General features: G+C 33.4%; 1 protein-coding gene across 2 annotated transcripts in view; it reads right to left on the bottom strand.

Annotated features, from left to right (window-relative positions):
- LOC111049132 (equilibrative nucleoside transporter 2) overlaps positions 1 to 22,241 on the bottom strand; it is a 50,322-nt gene extending 28,081 nt beyond the window's left edge. Inside the window, exons 1-2 of one of the 2 annotated variants that reach the window (XM_022335140.2) lie at positions 22,030 to 22,241; positions 19,208 to 19,354 (exon numbers count right to left, since the gene is read on the bottom strand). In XM_022335140.2, the coding sequence (XP_022190832.1) occupies positions 19,208 to 19,349 (142 nt within the window). In that variant the 5' untranslated portion in view covers positions 19,350 to 19,354; positions 22,030 to 22,241. Of the gene's footprint in view, positions 1 to 10,542; positions 10,995 to 19,207; positions 19,355 to 22,029 lie in introns of those variants that run through there. The other variant, XM_039420569.1, reaches the window with a different exon arrangement.
- Positions 22,242 to 22,498: the final 257 nt, after the last annotated feature.

The following is a 22,498-nucleotide window of genomic DNA, read 5'->3' as shown; positions in this document are numbered from 1 at the left end:
GATATAATATCTCGTGCTAAAATACCCCAATGGCGGCCTTCAATTTCAAGTAAGAGCTATCATTGGGAAGGCATAGGCATTGTGGGTCTATATCTCTTTAAGGTCTTTGTTCAATAGTATGAAAACGAGGAATCCAGAGGAAGGCATCGGATTGTCCAAGCGACCAAGGAGTTAACTTTGCCGTTTATAATAAACAAGCAGGTATCCCGTGCTTTGCACTGGGAAAAATTTGGTGTTGTAATTATTTATTATTTTGTCAGAATCAAGTGGATAATCTTCATCAGAGTACAGAGTTGAAAATTTTCAGCAAAAAAGAAATTAGTTTGATCGGTGTTGAACCCACAACCTTTGGTTGATGAACCGTATGTGCTACCAATTACATACACCTATGACCAGTCACTTGGATGAAGATCTATTTCTGGTAGGGCTTTTATTGTTGTGTGAACTTCAAATCACAAAATTATATTTGTTTCAATTATCAAATAAAAATTAATTGATTAATATCAATGAAAATGAGGCTATGGATTCAGTTTATGTAAAATTGCAAGTTAATCATTCATTAGCTCATCGTGACGTATCCCGTACATGTATTTTAAGCCAATTCTTTTCTTTATAATATCATAGGTAGATGGGTAGATAACCACTCAAACAAAGTAACACAAACTTTAAAATTGACGAATTGAATACTTGATGGACTGACAACTTGACAAACTAAAATATTGATGTAATGAAAACCTGATAAATTGTAAACTTGTTAAACTGTAAACTTGAAGTATGCTGAAATCATGAAAAACTGGAAATTAGTAGGTCTGAAATTGAAACCTACTGAAAAACTGAAATTGAGGTCTATAATAACTATCCTCGGTAAATCAATAATATTTATGCAAAATTTCAAGTTAATCAGTTCTTCAGTAGTTCAGACATGAAGTTGCGTCATTCGTGCATTAATTTCCTATCCCATGAATGTATAAGATTCAAGATTTCTTTATTGCGAAAAACATTTGTACAAAATGCATAGCATCGTCATAAAATAGACATGATAAATACAAAGTATTTACATCCAAATAAATGAAAATTCAAAAACACAAGCATACAAACAGCACAAAATACCCTCAAATTAGAAACTCCTCTTTCCTATATGGACATATTTGAATTGAAATAGTTTTTATGGCTCTCTTAAAATTATTCACATCTAGCTCTTTTAACTTATTATAAGCTCTTATACCAAACTCCTTGAAGCAGTTCAATGTATTTGCATAATTGCACTGGTTAACTCTAAGAAATTCAGAATTTCTAGTGTAATGGTTGTGAACATTGCTATTTACAAAAATACTTGCTAAATTAGTTCTTACATACATAAGACACTCAAGAATGTAAATAGCTGGTACAGTCAGAATTTTGAATTTTTTTGAATAAATCTACACAATGAAACCGATTATTCACATTAGCAATGACCCTTACTGCCCGTTTTTGTAACACAAATAATTTTTCTACATTTGTATCATTACCCCAGGCAACCACACCATGATACAAATGAGAATGAAGATAAGCAAAATACACTGAAATTAAAACACTCTTATCAACAATGAACTTCAATCTATTTAACATAAAAATTCCCTTCGACAGTTTGCCACATAATAGTTTGATGAGTAAGTCCAAGAAATTAATAATACCAAGAAATTTGTAATACAAATTTTTGGTATTTTGTAATACCAAGAAATTTTGCATTGTCAGGTTGTAATCTAAATCCAAATTCCAAGAGTTGAGTTTTCTCCTTAAGACACAATGAATTAGATGCTGTCCAATCTTCAATTATCTCGTTCACTGTAAGCAAGCTACCAGAAAGACTATTCTTTATTTGAACAGCTAAATCATCAGCAAACATAAATAAATGGTTTTACATTTTTACAACTAATTGCTGCAGGAAGATTATTTACATATATAATAAAGAGGATAGGGCACAGTGTGGAACCCTGTGGAACACCTGATGATACTTTAAAATAATTAGAAGAACAGCCATCATAAAAAACAGTTTGATATCTATCACTCAAGTACGAGGCAATTAAATTGGTTGACACATCATCGAAACCATAAAATGTGAGCTTTTTTAGTAGGATGGGATGAGATATCGTATCAAAAGTCAAAAGCTCGGCTCATGTCATAAAAGCTGCCTAGTAGATTACACTTCTCATCAATAGAATAGATACAGTTTTCCATAAATTCATATATAGCTGTATTTGTGCTTCTATTAGGTCTGAACCCAAATTGACTATCAGAGAACAGTGAATTATTTTCAAAAAACTCAACAATCTGACAATACAAAATTACCTCAAAGATTTTAGAAATAACTGGAATGATGGAAATGGGTCTAAAATTATTATACTCAGTTGCAGAACCTTTCTTAAAAAGTGGAATTACTTTGACAAATTTTAAGCAATTAGGAAAAACGCCATTAATAATACAGTCATTAAACAGAGAGGTAAGTACCTTACAAATATAAGGATAAGACAGTTTCAACAGGTAAGAATTCAAGCAATACACATCAAGGCAAGCACTATTCTTCAAGACAGTATTCCACTATGAACCTGCTCAACACTCGTAAGATGAAAAGAGAAAGAGGGTTTTGAAGAGTTTGGCAATGAATTTTTGTAATTGTCAAGATAATAAGAAACATCATGGACAGGATCTGCTATTGAGCGCAATTTTTCATCCACACTGTCAATAAGAAAATCATTGAATCCATCTGGTGTATGACTAGATATCTTATCACCCAAGACAATATTTAAAATATTATATTATATCTTTAAATTATAAAAGATGTAATATATCTAATCAAAACATTCCGAGAAATCTAATATTCAAGACGTATGTCTACATTCTAAGATTTCTGAAATTTACTTGTTTTATATACAATAAAGTATTTTTATACAATTACTAGTAACCTTTATTTACTGGTACAAGATTATATTATTTTAATTTCTGAGAATTTATAAAATTGTGTATAGGAAGTGAAAATGACAAGTATGTTATTTAACCAACTGATATGAATTTCAACGACGACATATCTGGTTATTTTGTAAGTTCGAGAATCATTAACAAGCTAAGGGCTCACAGTTCAACTCTTAAATCAGACTAAACATTATAATGTAAACCTCAAGTTAATGATAGTTGTATACTGTTTACAATAGACTTCTTCAAACTATACATATTCCACGTTTTTTCTCTTGAATTTGATATCAATTGGTTATTCATTTATAATTTCAGGTATCAAGAATCTCATCCACCTATCTCTAACCACTAGATCTGAATGCAATACTATTAATTCAAAATCAAGTGTCATTCGTAAGTGCGATATTTCAAATGTGCGAGTATTTCAACTTTTCGTTATTTGTGTTCATCGACATTTTGATATTTTAATGATAGCCTATATTACTCCAGTAAATCAGTAAAAGCTTTGTCCATCCAATGGACTTCGTTACTGTTTCATTTCCATTTTGATACATTCAAAAATCTAAGAAAGATAACATACTATTTGTTCAAAAAAAAAATGTTTCATTTTTATTAAATTCAAATTATATTACTTACAAACCTGATGAGCAACAGGTAAAGACAGAGAAATGGTGAGTGTAGTAGATGACTAATAACAGCAATGTTGCCCTGACAAGGAGTGAATCAAAACTGATTCAATGGATATACTAACTAGTCCATTGGTGTAGGGTGAGTAGACAGACTATCCTTTCTACGACGCTCATCCCCTCCATCGCCCGAGGCTACAATTATTATTACAGAACCCTGATGATGGAACCCGCATCAACAGGCTATTCAATGTTTTATGAAAGTAATTTGGTGTTTCATCCCTTGAAGAGACCAATCGGGGAGTGGCTGAGTGTGGAATAGAGTAGGAAGTGGACGAATTATTGCTAGCCTATTCATAAAGCAAATGTGGTCTTCAATGCCAGGGCAACACATACAACAACCGGTTCTCTATTCATCCAGCCAATATAACGGCCCAAGTACAAAATAGGGGATTATAGAGTAATGTTGAACTGAATGGCGAAATTATAATAAGGGGAAATGTATACTCAATGAACTAATGAAAAAATATACCAGTAGAGTATAATTTAGTACCACTGAGTACAATTTATTGTCAGACATTGAATTGTGTAGAAAATGTTTCGTGTCAAGTGTAGATTTGAATTTGTTCAAGATTATTTATCGTAAGACTTCACGATTTGCTACTTATAGTGTGGAAAGTTCAAATAAATAAATTAATCAAATCAAAATGCTAGACAGTGGACAGTAGAACTGAAGATGAAATGTTGAATACAGAATGAATGAATGGTCACGGTCAGTGATTTCGTAAGATCTAACCACGTGAGTCCAAACTAAGCCGAATCATCACAGTTTGAATGATGACTTGAATCAAGTGTAGGGCCACCATACGAGCAACTCAACTACAACCCCGTCCAAATTTATTGGGGTCAACAGACTGAATTCAGTTGACTGACATCCAAGATAGTAGTCCGGTCGACCTTTATCGGGTAAATTGGATTTATTTATTCATTGCTTTAAATTGGATCTTTGTGCTCCTCAATCCTGTCTGTCGTTGACGATTTATTTCGCATGGGGGATAACAATCCTAGCCTTGGAATGATATTTCAACAGAGCATCGATTCACTCAAGTACAGTTCGGTGTAACAAGAGATAAATCTGTCAATGTCTTAGTTTTTCCATCTCTCATCAACTAAAAGCAATGAACCGCAGTCACACTAGATAAACAAAATGCCTTGTTAGAGCATGTGGAGAACTAATGGCTTCCCAAATCCATAACCGAAACATGAAACTTTTCTAAGAATCATCACATATTAACTTCTACTTATATCATCGATAGGACGAGATAATATTGATTCTGGTAGTGTCACAATTTAAATGTCACTCATCATCCATAACAGAGTTTGAACATGTTTTCCGCATCACATTTTCGTAAAAAAATTATAGTTGATAGAGATGGTTCGACTTTTGCGCATTGATTTGATATCAACATAAAAACATCAAGATAGACCAGAAGAAAATCAAACAATCAATTTCTTGAGATACAATCAAAAATAAAATTCAACCCTTCAAATTTAATTATTGAAAGGATTAGAACTTCAAAGAATAATCATGAATTCTTATAAAATGAGCAATGAGTTATTTTGAGCTTTAAAGACTGAACAAGAATTCTGATGAAATGAATCACCAGATTTCATTAGAATTAAATAGATAATTCTAACCATTTCATCAAAATTATTTTAAATACTATATACTGCGAGGTTTGACTGCAAAAACGTTAAAAACAACTAAACTAAATTTCAAAACGATTTTCATTCTAATTGGCACTATAGAACTGATTATTCAAGTCTGATGTAATTGAAATCGAAGTTTCTGGTTAGTAGGTGATTGTTATTGTTCAAGTGTTCTATCAAATTAATGAATAGTGAGTGATTACTAGGAAATGCATTCCTAATGAGTAACCTCTTTATCATAAAATTATTTGATATATCTCAATTGTAATTAATGTATTTAAAAATATCAAGAAGGTTGGTTTTATTTTCAAACAATCGTCTTATAGATAAATTTGTAAGAAAGAAATATATCATATTCATAGGAGTGAATAATGTAAAATTTGATGAGAATAGCACTTAATTGAATGAAGTTAGCAGTAATGTAAATGCGCATCAAGATACAAATAAACTGTTAAAAACTTTATTTGAACGATTTTCCCAGTCTTCGTATCAGGTTTGACAACTATAAAAAATAGACTCCACGTTCTTGGCAACAGTTATGGAAAAGCATAATAATTATCACGAATCGATCCAAATAATCATTTTCTGAATACAGTTTATCCAAGAAAGCAACTAAATAATAAGCATCATTGAGTATGTAAATTTCAAGTTACAGTCTCAAGGACTATTTTGAAACTTTTGAATCTACTGAATTGGAAATTCTATCAAACCAACTTTTTCAACTTCCAAAATTCTCTAACTCCATCAACACACCACACTTTTATATGATGTGTTTCTACTTCACTTCTCGAAATTGAATAAAGCTAGACTTTGTAAGACTGAAAAACTAAGCTACATATTTCTAGTTTTGGTCTGACGGTGAACTTTTCAAAAGTTGAGGCCTAGTTTGCTGATCGGTATTTTTCAATTATTGTAAACTTCCATTCTGATAAGGACGCTGGACGAAGTTGCTGACACACCCTGCTTCGATCACTCAGTTACTTAGCATCAATTTTATTACTTTCCTTGCCCTATTACCATAGGTAAGGAAAACTAAACTAATAGCTAAGGAAAACTAAGCTAAACCCTATTACCATAGGTAAGGAAAGTATTGCTTTCCGAAAAAATTAAGGTACCCCAATTTCTAAATTTCTATACGTTTCAAGGTCCCCTGAGTCCAAAAAAGTGATTTTTTTATATAAATTATTCTGAATAAAAGAAATAGTTGAATAATTTTAATCAGAAAAAACGCAGAATGAATTGTGAGACTATTTTCCGAGGAAATTTGACTTTTGAATGAATAGATTTAAAAGTATTCAATATTCTCTAAATGTAGGCTTGTAGGCATTGCATATCAAATATTTTCATTATGAAATTAATTGAATCAATCATCTTTTGTCAAACTCTGACGTGCTATTTCTGACAAAGGATATGAAAGGGCCCTCATTTTATATCATTAATAAATAAAATTATTGTATAATTGATAAAAACAAACCTATCAGTGGCATAAATGATTTGAATAATCAAGATGTGAAATTTCATACCTACTACAAGCTCAAAAATTAGTCCACGCGTAACTTAGAGTATCACTTCATGAAAATTGAAAAATAAAAGAATAAGTTAAGCATCCAGAAGACCCGCTAAGTGTAACTGGAGACTTTGACTGGGGTGAACGAATCTTGTTAAGCTTGTCTCTTCTACACTGAGTATCCACTTTCATACTGAATTTCAAATAAAGCCGGTAGACTGATTTACAAACTATACTATGATAATAGGTAGAACAAAGATACTAGAGACAGAATATACTGTTTCTATTGAATAATTCCTGAGCATTGAAGATCATACTTTAACAGTAAAAATTAAGTTTTTTCCTTTGATTCGATTCTCATTTTTTTACCGAAATGATATGAAAAAAATTAATGAATAGAATCAGTAGCTCCAGTATTATTAAATGTTTGTAGTTTATACGATTCATGTAATGAATCTGTCTCTCTTGCCAAAAAGCCTTACCAAAAACAATGCGTTGTACCATTCAGTTTATTATGACAAACAACTAAATTAAATTGAAATGTCAATAACAGGAAGGCGAAGCAGATCAGACACAGTTCTAACAACTGCTACAGCATTACAACTATGAAGAATCAGTTGTTGTAATACAACTGTGAATACTAGTATACTACAAAGAATTCAATGAGTAAAATTTTTCTCGTAAGTAAAAATCAAGCTGATAAGAAACATAATTGGAAATTTTGGGAGTTCTGTACAAGGACATGAGCCACTGAGTAAAATAACTGAGAATAACAAAGAAAATATGTTGAAATTACTGAAAATAAAACCAAGAAATGATTTTCTAATGAGAAAAAAATACTTGAATGAAAATATGTATTGCCATTTTAATTTGTTCAATTACAACACACAGAATATTGAATCAACTAAGATTGATACAATTCGAGGGAACAAAAATGTATTTTAATTGAACGGATAGAACGCAAATCATGGAACACAAACAACCAATAATATTCATTTATAAATTTGATCAACAAAGAAAGGAGCAAATAGAAGCTCTGTAAACAAAAAGTGAAGGTTGCGCTGATTAAAAACATATGACGGTCTTCTTCCGAATAGCTATAGCCTTCATCGTTTTTGTTGGGGAGGCCAATAAATTGGCTACAATAGTAGGGTTTCATCATGAATGTGTTTTGTTGAAGCCGCTCAGCGACTCACCAGCCATGCTGATGTGTTGGAAAATAAAGAAGTCAAAGTCGTTTTGGATAATCTATTCAGTGCACTTCACCATCAAAATCGAATGGGAAATACAATTGAAAACGTAAAGTTTAGTTTAATTGGAGATATTATATGAATGCCGGAGCCAAATTGATAAATTTAATAATAAAATTGCTTATATTCAATTGAAAGTCTCAAATAGAATAATACTTAATACACTCAATACTATAGGCCTACTAAAACATATAACAATGACTAGAAAATCCACAGCGGAAGTATTTTTTGAAAAGCAGGATTTCTAATTAGAGTTGATGACGTCGATCAAAAATATTCATTGATAGAATACTATTGATGCTGTATTTTCTAATTTTATATTGATGGACTCATGGTCTTTACGGATGTTCGGGACCTATTTTATGCATAGCTGAAAGGCTAAAGTATTCACTTACAGAAGGGTAATTATAAATGAAATTATCTAAAAACCAAGAGCTTTCAATGATTCGAGCCCACGACTGTTCCGATACCAGTAACGCTGTTAGTTGACACGATATTTCATTTGAGCAAAAGTACTGTATTTCCAAGTTTTTAGCAAGGAAAATATAATGCGAGTGGTGGGTGATCGTTGAAACAACTCCAGCCAACTTGTGGGGTAAGGGGGAGGGGGGGTCAAAGATAGCTGGCACTGGCAAAGATTGCCTGCCGAGCGAAGGGAAGAAGCGAAGGGGAACATTTTCCACCCCTGGAATTTAATTAGCGTTAAGAGTGGTAGAGATGCGGCTACCAACTGTGACACGGTTCACGGCTCACCACAACACTACACTAGGCCTACTTTCTTCAACAGTGCCCTGCAACTGCAATGCTAACAGCCAAAGGCTGACTAACTTTTCTTCACCAACACATTTATTTTCAAATGTAAGTGACCTGACCTCCCATGAAATTTCATGAAATCATAGGGATTCATTTAAAAAAATAACTGGTCTATGTATTTATGTTGGCGCTTAATTTTCTCAAAGAAAGTATAGCTTTTATTTTCGAATACAAAATATGTCCATTGTGATTCATTTGATAAAAATGTTATAGTTTTATTTAAAAACTTTGTTCCATTGGTTTTGTAATTTTTATATACTGTAAGTATCGCAACAGGTACCGTCAAATAGATGAGAGGAATTTTCAGATTTGATTGATTTATTTTAATTTATAACATTTTTAGGTAATAAATGAATTTGTTTAAATATTAGATTATACAAACTAATCTACACTACAATAAAGGAAAGAACTGGCTAAGAAAATTACGTACGGGATAAGAAAATTATGTTTGACGTCTGAACTACTGGACTTGAAATTGCATATAGATTCTTAATTACCGGGGATGGTAATAGGCCTTATTTTCAATTCTTCAAGATTTAATTACGTCAAGTTTTCAGTTTGTCAAGTTTTTAAATATACCCTTGCGGAGCACGGGTTACCTGCTCCTGCTAGTATTAATTATAATAAACTTGAAATCTTGTCTATTACCTATTCTATTATAATTATTTTGATACTTGATAAATTATTGGTACTGTAATTGATATTTAGGATTCATGGCAATTGTTGGAAAATGAGGAATTTTCATATAAATAGAATGAAATGAAACGACTCTGAGGACCATCTTGATCCAAACTGTAATGATTAAGATACAGAACTAAGTATTTTAAAAGAATAAATTCTAGCACACTATGCTAGAAAGAAACTCCATTTTTTAGTTTGAAGATTTTTTTCATAAATTAAACTGTAAAAATTAACAAGTGATGAAAAGTGTGTGGAGATTTATAAGACTAGACTCTAATCTTCACTATGCGAACGACATGGGCTAATCGCAGCTCGTTTATTTTTTCATTTTCCAAGGAGATTCGGAAGATCCAAGAGACTTCTAAGGGCTAACTAATGCCCTTTCGAATTGTAGCACATAAACATTGCTTCGAAGAGTAATCTTTAGGGAAGCTTTGGGGTGTTAACCCACGCGAGAAGTGAAGCTGAATGATATCTTCATTATCATATTCTCTGTGACAAACACTTCTATCAACATGACCGTACATAGACGACATTCTAAACATGCAGACTTGACACTGCGCTAAATGGCAGTAACAAGAATCTCTGGGAAAACATTACTATGCAGATGTATTTTAAAGTTCCAGAAACAACACAGTTTTATCTCGTTCTCTAAGACAATACCATTTTCCCTCACGCCGAGCTCCATAAATATGTAGATAACAAACAGAAAGAACATGAATAAGATAAGAATGAGTTACAATAATCACAATTAATGACAAGAAAATTATTCAAAGCTTTCATAAAAACAATGACCATTAGCTTATTTGAAAGTCAGTCTCTGAAAAAAATATAGCACGAAAACTCCTATGGTTAAATTTAATTTCATTAATTTATTAAATAATTCATACTCATAGATAAGTTTTCTTGATTTAATTGTTTAATTGCTTGGACAAGAAGGTACTTACGTTGCGACAACTGAAAAGGATGCAGTCTAAGAAGTCTAAGAACATTATTTTTTATATTCCTAGATGAACGAGCTGATTGTTTGCTAACAAACAGAAGAGGCACTTTTTCACCAGACATTTCACTATTGGAGGGATTCAACTAAAAATACAAGGTTATGATAGACACGGTTCTATTTGTTTACCATCAAAATTTTAGAAGTAGATAGAGAATATACGAAAAGCAAAAGTCGCGATCATGTGCGCACATTGCAAGCTACAGTAGAGAACTGGAATTATGTAACACTTATTAAGAATTCCAAGCTATTTTAGCATTAGCCACCGCAGACAAAAAGAAGTTGATCCAAACAAGTTCTCATCACCTTCCCGATCATTTGACAACTTTACTACACGTGCTCGGTAATGACCACAACCTCTTCTGGGCATAACACCCGTAACAAACCTAATTCATCTTCAAACCCTGTTGAGCTACTATGTTTTGACGAGCAACAACGTCCCTACTGTCATAACTAATATTTGATTTTCATTCTCAAACAATTCCATACAGATAGAATAATAAATATATTGGAGATAAAGACATTTAGTTACAAAAAATCTACTAAGCGAATGATAAACCAACGAATTATATACACAACGAGATATCATGGTTCAACGTTCACAAATGAACCGTACAGTGAACGCAGCATTCTGTTAGATAAATATTGGTGTTTGATAATGTCTTGCAAATGGTCAAGTAGGGAATCCGCAACATCCGTATTGATTCCAAGAAATAATGCGATTTCATTATATTATTTGTCCTGTTTTTACGTTCCATTCTGAAAAAAATTTAGTTCTATTTGGGTAAGTATTAGTAATAGGATTTTCAACTAGAGTAGATTATGGAAATACTAAATTTGCGAGTGGTAAATGAACTACTTATATCTGTACCCCCAACTGTGGACAAAATATTAATTGCAAAATCTGATTTTAGAAAAACATACATTCAAACATTAATACAACTCATGATACTATCTGCATTATAGGCTGATCGGAAGCCAATATCTTCAAAAAGTAGCCTATGTCGAAAGAAAACTCAGGTTCGCATTTTCACTACACTACAGTGAATGTTTAGGATCTAGCAAATGACAATACTGTGTAAATTATTCGAGAAATCAAAGTTAAGAATATAAAAAAGCAATTTGTACAATATCTCAAGATCAATAAGACTTTTGATTTTATGTAAGGTATTATTATAGACTATTATTTTATCTAAAATATTACTTAATTCGGTTTATTGTTAGTCAGCTTATTCAAGCAAAAAAGGGAAGAGAAATGAGGCAATACAGGAAGCAATGTAGACATACTGAAAATAACTGCTAAGTTCGTACATTTCAAATGATAATATTTTATAGTTAAGAATATGACGATTACGATCTTCAATGAACGGTCTATTAAAATAACAGTGTCTCTAATGAAGAATGTGCTCAACAGCTAAGTGAGTATTTGCGATAATGAACAAATTTGCAACAATTTGTTGCAAATTGTAAATGTAACTGTAAAACAGTACATTGAATGTAGGCCAGTCCTATCAAAATTTTTAATTTACATTATTGGCGATTAATTACATTGAAAAATGAAACATCCACACACATATTTCTATATCAGTTTTCAATTAAGACGCAGCTGCCATAGGTAATTTGAATATTCAACGACACTACAACATAAATGCTATTGTTTTGGATCAAAATGTTAAAAACCATCAATTTCATTTATTGCCAATTTAGAATATTCAAGACATATTACAAACTCTAGATCAAAATACAAAATATATAGATAATTTCCCATTGACCCATGAGTTTTTACATAATAATTGAATTTTCAACCTTTCTAAATATAAAATTAACGTAAAACGAATACAGAAACTGGAAAATAAATACATAATGTAATTTATCAATTTATTTGATAATTTTAAGGGGATTAATTGGCACTGCGGCTAGTATTCGGTACAATATCTCACCCTGGATAAGCAATGGTCACTCGGAATTCCGGTCACATTTCGGTCACACTTTTTCGCTCTTTAAAGAACGCTCGACCTCTTATGGGGCAGACTACGCTCGTATCCTATAAGAAGCCGTGCGGTAAACAGTAACAAACGAAAAAGTAACCAAAATTCGATCGCGTTAATTCGGTTTGTATAGATTGAGCTATAAATTGAGCTATCTTATATTTTATTCCCGGTCGCCAGCTCTCTGAACAACTCATCTAAACCCACGCAAAATCTAATATTTGTATATGACATCATCCTTAGCATAGAATGTATTTAAAACCTTTTTGAAATGTGCATTAATTGATTGGGGTGTGCATTACTGCGCTCTAGTTTATTCCTGTGGAAGGGAAGCATACAGTTATGAATTTGAACATCACTTCATGGTGATTCACGACCTAAAAATGTAAGTCCTTTTATCTCTCATCGCAATTCCACCCATTACTCTCTTACAAGTTTACGGCTTACGTAGACATCACTCTCTGCAATAGGTAATCCTATTATCAAGTCTTTTACTATTGACAAGCCTATTGATAAAATAATCTTATGGTGACGTTTGACTAATCCAGGAAACAAAAAACCGTGTATGAGAATCCTCCGGATTTTCGAGTTGTGAACTATCAAGTATCTTCCATCCAACTGAAAGCGAACGCACAAAGCAGCAGGAAAAATACCTCCCCAAGTGATTGAATGTAGCAACGCACATAGACGCCCATCTGTCTGTGTGCAAATATCTGCTTGTCTGCATTCGGATGTTAGATTTTTTCTCCGTCTGTCTGAAAACGTCTATCTGATACTGCGCCCGTTCGCTTTGAAGATTAATATTGCAAAATTCAATAATTTGTATTATTATTATTTATATAAATAATCTATAATTAGACTTGAATCAGATGACTTGTTTCTCGACACCCTGGTTGATCGTGTTGCTGATAAGATCAACGATAGACTCGAGGAAAAGATTACTGCCCGTGTTCTGGATGAGTGTGAGTCACGCTTCACGGCCGTGGAACAGAGGGAGGACTCGATGTCGGCTGCGATCACCAAGTTGCACGACCAGCTGGCAACGAACAATGCGGCGTTCGAGGGTAGGCTGGACGCCCTCGAACAATATCAGCGTCGGAACAATATACGAATATTTGGTATACCTGAGCAAAAGGAAGAAAACGTCATGAAGCTTGTGACAAATCTATGTCGCGACAAGCTGAAGATCGAGATCGCTTCATCGCTGATTGATCGATGTCACCGTGTGGGTCGTCTCACATCGAAGCCTGGCGATACTCGGCCTAGACCTCGAGCTATACTGGTCAAACTCGTGAGCTACCAGACCCGACGAATGATCCTGACGGCGAGGAGGCAGCTCAAGGACTCGGCTGTCACTATTGGAGAAGATCTCACTCGGCAAAGATATCATTTTCTACTTGAAACGGCGAGCAGGGTGAGCATCAGGAATGTGTGGAGTGTTGATGGTAGGATCCTCTGGCGTGAGGGTGATCGAATCCTGTCTACGTAGTTAATTCGTCTAATACTTGAAATGGACTATTATGTATTCTGAATACCGTACTGTATTGATTTAATGAACTATGATATTTGGATATGAGCTATAAGAATAGTGAATGAATGTTATACCTGAATATAAACCCTATTATGCATAAATTTCTCTTCAGTATCTTAAATTGTAATTTATTATTCTTCATGATACTATACTGTAATTTTTCCGGTTCTATTTCTGGTAATTGGTCATTAGTGGTGTGGGCGGGGTCACTAACTCCATACTTCTGGATTCATATAGTTGTATCTATTAATTGAATTTTTCCGGTTAGAATTTCCTTCATATGGTGTATAAGAAGTTTAAGTCTCGAGGTTTTTTTTCTAAACGGTCCACTATTTCTTTTCATCTATTTATTTATTTTTCTATATTTAAATATTATTGGTTATTTATTTGTTCATTTCTTTCAATTGTATTATACGGCATGATTCCTCGGGATTTTGGAGTGGTGACCATTCCGCTCTTCGAATCTACTTGATCTCTTATCATTAATTTACTCTCTAACGTTCTTATTTATGTAGGCACTGAAATTTTTGACTAGATTTGTCTTTTCACTTTGCTCTCTCTATTTCTCTCTCCTTCACCGTTCAATTTTATTTTTATTATTATCTTTATTTATTGTAGAGTCCATTTTATTTCTTCTACATATTAAGAATCATTATTCTCTCAACTTTTCTGCTCCAAAGTGTTATTTGAATGGAATATATAAACATTCGTTCTCCATTCTCGCTCCATTACAATAATTAAAGTGCGATATCTGAAATGCCAGTGTTCTTACTGATAATCTTGACCGACTTCTGTATAGTGCAACTTTAACCTAATCTCTTTTGATATTTTATCTCTCTCTCTCGTTCTAATACTCTTCGTTGAGAACCGTTTCTATTTCAAGCTTGAGAGCCGAATCTAAAACCTGATGAGTTAAACCTGATTGAGTGTTGTAGCCTATGTTTTGCATCACAGCTTAAATCACATACTTATTATTATTATACTAAATATTATACATTATATTTCTTATTATACATTATACTCATTTTTATTACTATTATTCAACTTTCATTGTTCTTGTCTTAGTCAATTATGTTATTTTCCAACTTGTCTATCTATTATCAGAATGTAAGAGGACTTCGCACAAAATCTTCCAATTTTTATAGATCCTTACTAAGCACTGATCACGATATTATTGTGTTGACGGAAACCTGGTTGCATGATGGTATTGCCAGCTCCGAATTTTTTGATGAACGCTATAGTTTTTATCGGAGTGATAGGGGTGATGGTGATGGTCGTCTGAGGGGAGGGGGGGTTAATTATTGCAGTTAAAAGATCACTGCATGCTGATTTATGTGATGAGCTTTCCGTAGCTAATAATGATTATGAGTCGGTAGGAGTTAAATTGAAGTTAAATGCAACATATTATCACATAAATGCAGTCTATTAACCTCCATCAATTCAGTCGAACACCTATCTCCAATACTTAGAATATTATATTGAATCTCTTCACGATTTACTTAATGGTAATTTAATGATTATTGGAGATTTTAATTTACCAGAAACAACCTCCAGCACTTATGATCTTTCTTTGGGAACATCTAGAGCTAGGATTCTAAATAATTTTTTTGAATTTTTATGATTTAAATTTGTATAACTCAGTTGTGAATAATTTGGGTAGGACTCTGGATCTTGTATTAAGTAACTTCCACGTTGAAGTTGTCAGGAGTGATGATTCCCTCCTCCCTGAAGACGGCTATCATCCTGCATTATTTGTTGAGGCCTCATATTCAGATTCTGGGACTGATAATGCTTCAATTGATACCCAGGAATTTCGTTATAATTATCCTAAGGGAGACTATCTTAAACTCTACTGTGGATTGAGAGACCGCTGCTGGGACTCTTTATTCGGTTGTGTTGATGTCGACTCGGCTGTTGATGAATTTTACAACATACTGTACTCACACTTGGATGATTGTATTCCGAAGATTAAAGTGAAAGAGCACAATCCTAAATATCCTCCTTGGTTCTCTGCAGATATAGTATCTGATCTAAAGATGAAGAATAAATGTGCAAGGAAGAGGAAAGTTTCACCTCATCACGACAATCTTTTTAAAACTTTGAGAACCTCCTTGAAGACTAGAATTACTTTAGCATATAATAACTATATACATTCCATTCAATCTGGTCTGTGTGGTAATGTGAGAAACTTTTGGAGATACGTAAATTGCAAGAGAAAGACATCCTTTGTGGAGTCGACTATGACGCTGAGTGGGGAGTCCTACATTGGCCCTCATATTGTGGATGGATTTGCACGTTACTTCGAGTCAGTTTATGAGGCTGATACACCTGTTGCATCTGATGAATGCGGGGGTGGTCCGGGGATGTCTGGAGGCCTGGGATTGAGTGTATGCATTGGTGATGTTTCTTCAGATGAGATCTTATCTGCTATAGCGGGATTAAAATCTGGTTGCTCTGAAGGCCCTGATTTTGTTCCCACATTTATTGTTAAGGGTTGTGCAGCAGTTCTTCTTGAACCTTTAAAGTTTATTTTCAATCTATCTATAAAAACTTCTAAATTCCCTGAAAAATGGAAGATTGCTCGAATAACCCCGGTTTTCAAGTCGGGGAAAAGAACAGACATAAGGAATTACAGACCTATTTCTATTTTGAACTGTTTTTCCAAAATTTTTGAAAAAGTACTACATGCAATTATAATTGGACAGGTCAAGAGAGTTATTGCAGAGGAGCAGCTTGTTTTCTTACCTGGGCGCTCCACTGTAACTAATCTAATGGTATTCAGCAATGAAGTGTCCACAGTGTTAGACGGTGGGGGAAGGGTTGATGCCATATATACAGATCTTTCTAGTGCATTTGATACAATAAATCACAGATTGTTAGTTAAGAAACTCAGAGTGATGGGTTTCTGTGATAACTTAGTCAAACTTCTGGAGAGTTACTTACATTTGAGATTGCAATATGTTATGATACATAATCATAAATCTGATTCCTTTTATTGTTCATCTGGCGTGCCACAGGGCTCTAATCTTGGGCCACTACTTTTTCTATTATTCATTAACGATCTTCCTTCATTTGTTAAAAATTCTTCTTGCCTCATGTACGCTGACGATGTTAAACTATTCAGAGAAATAAAGAATGTCAATGATTGCATTAACCTTCAGAGGGATGTTGATAGTTTATTAGTCTGGTGTGAAACTAATAAACTGAAAATAAATGTGGCCAAGTGCAAAGTTATTAGTTTCACTCGACAGTTGGCTCCTTTTGAAAATATATATAATATTGGTGGCACCCCTTTGGAAGAGATGACAACTTTCAAAGATCTCGGTGTAGTGTTTACCAGTGATTTTACTTTTAATTGTCATGTGGACTTCATATGCAGTAGGGCTAATCAGCAGATGGGTTTGATCTTAAGGACATGCTCACCATTTAGTGATGTTGCCCCTCTCTTATTCTTATACAAGTCACTAGTTAGAAATCTCCTAGAATATGCCTCTGAGATCTGGAATCCATATTGCAATGGCCAAATTCTCATTCTGGAGCGTTTACAAAACAAATTTCTGAGATATATGTATTACAAGAAGTTTACTGTCTACTGTCCATTTGATATCCCAACTGATACGCTGAGGTGTGTATTTGGAATTGAAACATTAAAATCAAGGAGGGAAGTCAGATCCCTTATTTTCCTTTACAACTTACAATGAAATAGATTCTGCTTATTTACTTTCTAAACTTAATATCTACATATCATCCATAGCTCGTCGTTCTTCATTTTCTTTTCTTGTAACACGCTCCAAAACAGAGAGTCATTATAACTCCAATTAATAGAATCCAAAGGCTTTTCAATCTCTTTTCTGGGCGCCTAGACGTCTTTGGGTGCTCTCGTGGCAGATTCCGCAGCACTCTGAAGGGCTTAATTTGGGATACATATTTGTAGCCAGGTTTCCGTATGACATTTTTCTTTCTCTCTTTTTTATGACTTTTTTCTTCTCAGTGCCCACATGATTCTTTGTTATTTCTGTATTGCATGGTTTGTACCCATGTAAGATATTTTAAGTGCATATTTTCCCACCTCCCATATTTTATCTTGGAAAGTAGTTTCGGCAATAGATAGGATTAGATAGATTCAGGATAGATAGGAATCCTAGCTATAAGATAGGATTTTTTTTAATAAAAAAACACATTTATCTGTTTCCTGTATAGGGCTACTTGTAATATAAGTATGGGAAAGTGAAGGTCTCAGTGCCCATTTTTTGGGGTGTTTTGTCGCAACATGTTTCGGACCTGGGATTTTTATTTTCTTTATATTTAAAAAAACACATATTTCTTTTGTTAAGACGCTTTTTTTTGTTATATAATTTATTTTGTTCTTATTTTATTTTACTCTTGTTTTATTCTCAGCTTGATGTTTATTTTAAATCTAATTTTTTAAATGAAGAATGTTGTAATGTTTCAAGGAGACATATAAGGGTTTAACCTGTTGTCTCCATGTATGTATTTATGTAAATAAAATAAAAATAAAATAATAAAATAAAGAAAAGAGTTGGCTTATATAAACGTATGAGATAGGAAATTAATTAATTTATGATTTTATCATTTTTAATTGAAACATCCTCGGTGAATTAAGAATCGTTATGCGAAATTTCAAGTTAATCAGTCCAGTATTTCAGTAGTACAGACGTGATGATGCGTTATTCGTTTATTTCCTATCCTGTAATGTATATAAACCAATTCTTTTTCATGATTTTATAGATGAGCTCCATTTATTAATAACTATTATTTTAATAAACATACTACTTGCCTAATATTGTCCCATTCATAACCGAGCAATCAAATAAATAAGCTTTTAAATTGATTCATTAGCAATATTCCTGAATAAATAGGAAATGATAGCCTTAAAATTGACAATGAGAATCTGTATGTACAGTGCTTGCTCAAACATGGTCAATGTCATGTGTACATGGTCAAACATGTCAATAGTGTAACAACTAATTAGCCTATTTTGTTTGTTTGAGGGATCAAGCTATCGAGAACTGAACTCCATCAGATACTATTGAACACACTATTTCTGTATACAGCCATGACCAGAGAGTGACTAGGTAGTTTGTTACATAATGAGTAAGTTCAATTATTTTTTGATAAAAATGGAACTTGCCTCTTTTGGCAGCAGTAGCAGCCGCTGCAGCACGAGTTGGAGTGATGGTGACTCCATTTCTCACGGGTCCCAACTCCGACAGAAGAAGCTGTTCTTCAGGAACATTAGGCACGCGCCTACCGCTACTTCCACTTTGACTCATTTCACCTGAAAACAATTATCATTCATAATCAATCTGAAATGTATCTATTATTATAGAAAGTTTATCACATGAATAAGTACTGCAATGATCAATCTCTTTCGACAATTACGGTTAGGCTGAAAAATATGTGGAAAACACAGGAAAATAACAATGACCTACATATTCCATTGTGATATTTTCTATCATGAGCTCCCATCAAGAAATAAGGAAAATTTTCCAACATGAAATCACGGTCGCATCGACTTGTGTTTTTTTTTTAATCCAAATTTTCAACTATTTTTTTATAGTGGGATTCAAGATTTAAAGTTAGTGGAAACGATAGGACGACCGAGTTGCAAAATCTCTGTCACTACCGCCTTCTGTAGTCGATAGATAGCTCTGTTATTCAATTTAGCTGTTTCAACCAATCAACTGCTGTATTTGTGGCTTCGAGAATCTCTTTCAGGTCTCCCTCAAAGAAATGAATAACTCCTAAGTTATGTGGCTTGCATTGAATGACAATTACAAAACCCTGATTCCTGGAGTCCCATTTCTTTTTCTCATAAGCACAACGTCCATTGCCAACAATGAGAACCTCTCATAGATAAACACCACTCTTTCCTTTAGAGATCAAATCAATGCACTCGTTTTGTTGAATCTGCAGCAAGATAGTTATTTGTGGGTGCATCTTTTGCCCACCTAGCTCTCTATGTCTCTCCTATGTTGCCATGCTGTATTATCTCAGGGAACTTTTTCCATAAATTATTTGATCTGAGCGTACTAGGAGGAAACAGTGGAATGTCATCGTGCAGAGTGGTTGTTGAATTGTGTAGACACCTCTCTTTTTAATTCTGATATTAACTCACCTTTTCTATTATTTCGCACTATGTTGGCTAAAACTGGAAGCCATGCAAGAGGAGTTGATTTTAAAGTTCCTGAAATTATTCTTAGAGCACTGTTGCTCTAAGAGTCCAGATTTTTAGTAAACAATGTTTAGCTGTTAAAAGTGCCAGGGATTATAAGGCCGTCAACTCCAGCTCCCCAACTTGGGACAACCAGCTTTCTTAAGAGGTTGACTCTGCTGCGCACCTTGCAACATACTCTTTAGATATGGGTCATATCTAGTATGACAATGTTCTTTCCACATTTACTCCAATGTACTCTGGGTTACATTTGAAGCACACTGCTTACCAATAGGAGTACACCTTGATCTGAGCTTGTGCCATATGGGTGTTGAGATGGAAGAGGGCACATTCTGTTTTGTTAGGATTTGGTACCAGTATCAATTTTTTGAAATGTATTTTCAATGCAGCTAGATCCATATTGAAGTTTTTATACTGACATGCTATGAAAATTTCATCACCAAACTGAAAACGCGGCATTTTAATTGGGAAGTTATGTGATGAACATACGGGTTGAAAAGCAATGGAGCTAGTACTCATATATTTGGTACAGTCCTCCATTATGTTCAGTCTGCCTACACCTATGATTCTCATCCATGAGACCATGAGATCTGAACCTTCTGTTAGATAAAATTGATTAAAACATCCTTTTGCGAAGAATCACTTGTGAAGAATCAGTTTGAGCAATGTTATAGTCCCTCTCTCCAAATTACTTCATCGTCTAATGATAAATCTAGAAATACAGTAGCTGTTTTCTGACATTTTTCGTTTCCACATCTAATTTAATGTTAAAGCCATTAATTGGCCACAGCATGATTGGTCAGGTCTAAATCCAGCTTGCACCTTTGATAGCACATCCTCACCAGTACCGTAGTGTAATAGCATGTACATAAGCCACTCAAAGAGTTTGTAGGTTACACTAAAGAGGGATATTAGCCTGAAGTATCGTTTTCAGATTTCCCTTGCTTCTTTATGCTTACATTAACTTTGGAATGTTTAAATTTATTTGAAAGATGGCAAGAACATAAAAATAAAAGGTCAAAGTCTAGAGATTTCAAGATAATAATAGACGTCTAATAATGTCTCTAGTCGAGGGTAGCCTACAACACGACAAGAGGAGTTTATTCAAATTATAGATGATTACAAAAAGCATATAAGCTACAATAATTTACAAAGTATTAATACAATTGGTTGATTATTTGCATTAATCAATTATTCAACCAATTGTATTAATACAATTAGATATAGCAATATCCAAAATGATATGCCATAAATCAATAATTATAATATATTGATTAGCATTTGACAAATGTAATTAATCTTTCTATTTATTTCCATTGATACGAACAGGGTAAAAAAATTGGGGTTTGTCAATATTTCTTTTTCACGGAAGATATAAATTGGGGTTTGTCAATTTCTTTATTAGGGAAGAAGAATACAGTTTGATTTAAATACATGACAAGGAAACGATTTGTTTATTATGGCTAAAAAGAAAATCTATCGTATAATCTATGTAATAAAATATTGGTCTTGCATTTGCATCAAGTTTATAGCGCGTTATCAGAGTAGCAGTAGAATTAATGTGACAATCCGGTAATACCTCAACCATGTGAAACGTAAACTGTTATCAGGTGAAAGATGCTTAATGTACAATAATTTACAAAAAATTATAATCATATTCAATTGACATCTTTTTTAGACATGACATGTGCAGATCATCATCAAAGCTCAAAGCAACTAATTTCATAACCATACTAAGATGTAATAAATCAATTCTATAGCATAATAATCAATCTTACCTTGTTAACACGTGTTATCGGAGTAATTATAGTAGAAAATTTGTTTCATTTGTAGCAAAAAAGTCACGCACTTACACCCGCGCAAACGCAAAATACCGTACTCACAAGATCATAACCAATATCTGAATTCTGAATTTACAGATTCAGCCTGCTGAACAATTTGCCTACTCCAACCTAGCGAGGCGAGATGGCAAATGGCAAACTGAAAACTGAAAATGGTGCTCCATTTCGATTTTAAGGGCTGACAACATAAAATTTCCCTGCTTGCAAATTCATTTAATGGGATTTATTAACTATTATGATATAATAAATTATAATAATGAAATTGAATTATGGTTTGAACAATTTAAATTCGAATGAAATTGAGATTATTATTGCATTGTTCATTATTTTTAAAATCACTTCATTTTGACACACCAGAAATTGAAATTACTTGAATTAGAAGTAGACGAAATTGGTTCTTTGAAAC

Source organism: Nilaparvata lugens, chromosome 1 (assembly GCF_014356525.2).
Source record: "Nilaparvata lugens isolate BPH chromosome 1, ASM1435652v1, whole genome shotgun sequence".
NCBI lineage: Eukaryota > Metazoa > Arthropoda > Insecta > Hemiptera > Delphacidae > Nilaparvata > Nilaparvata lugens.
This window is presented reverse-complemented; position numbering and strand designations above follow the sequence as displayed.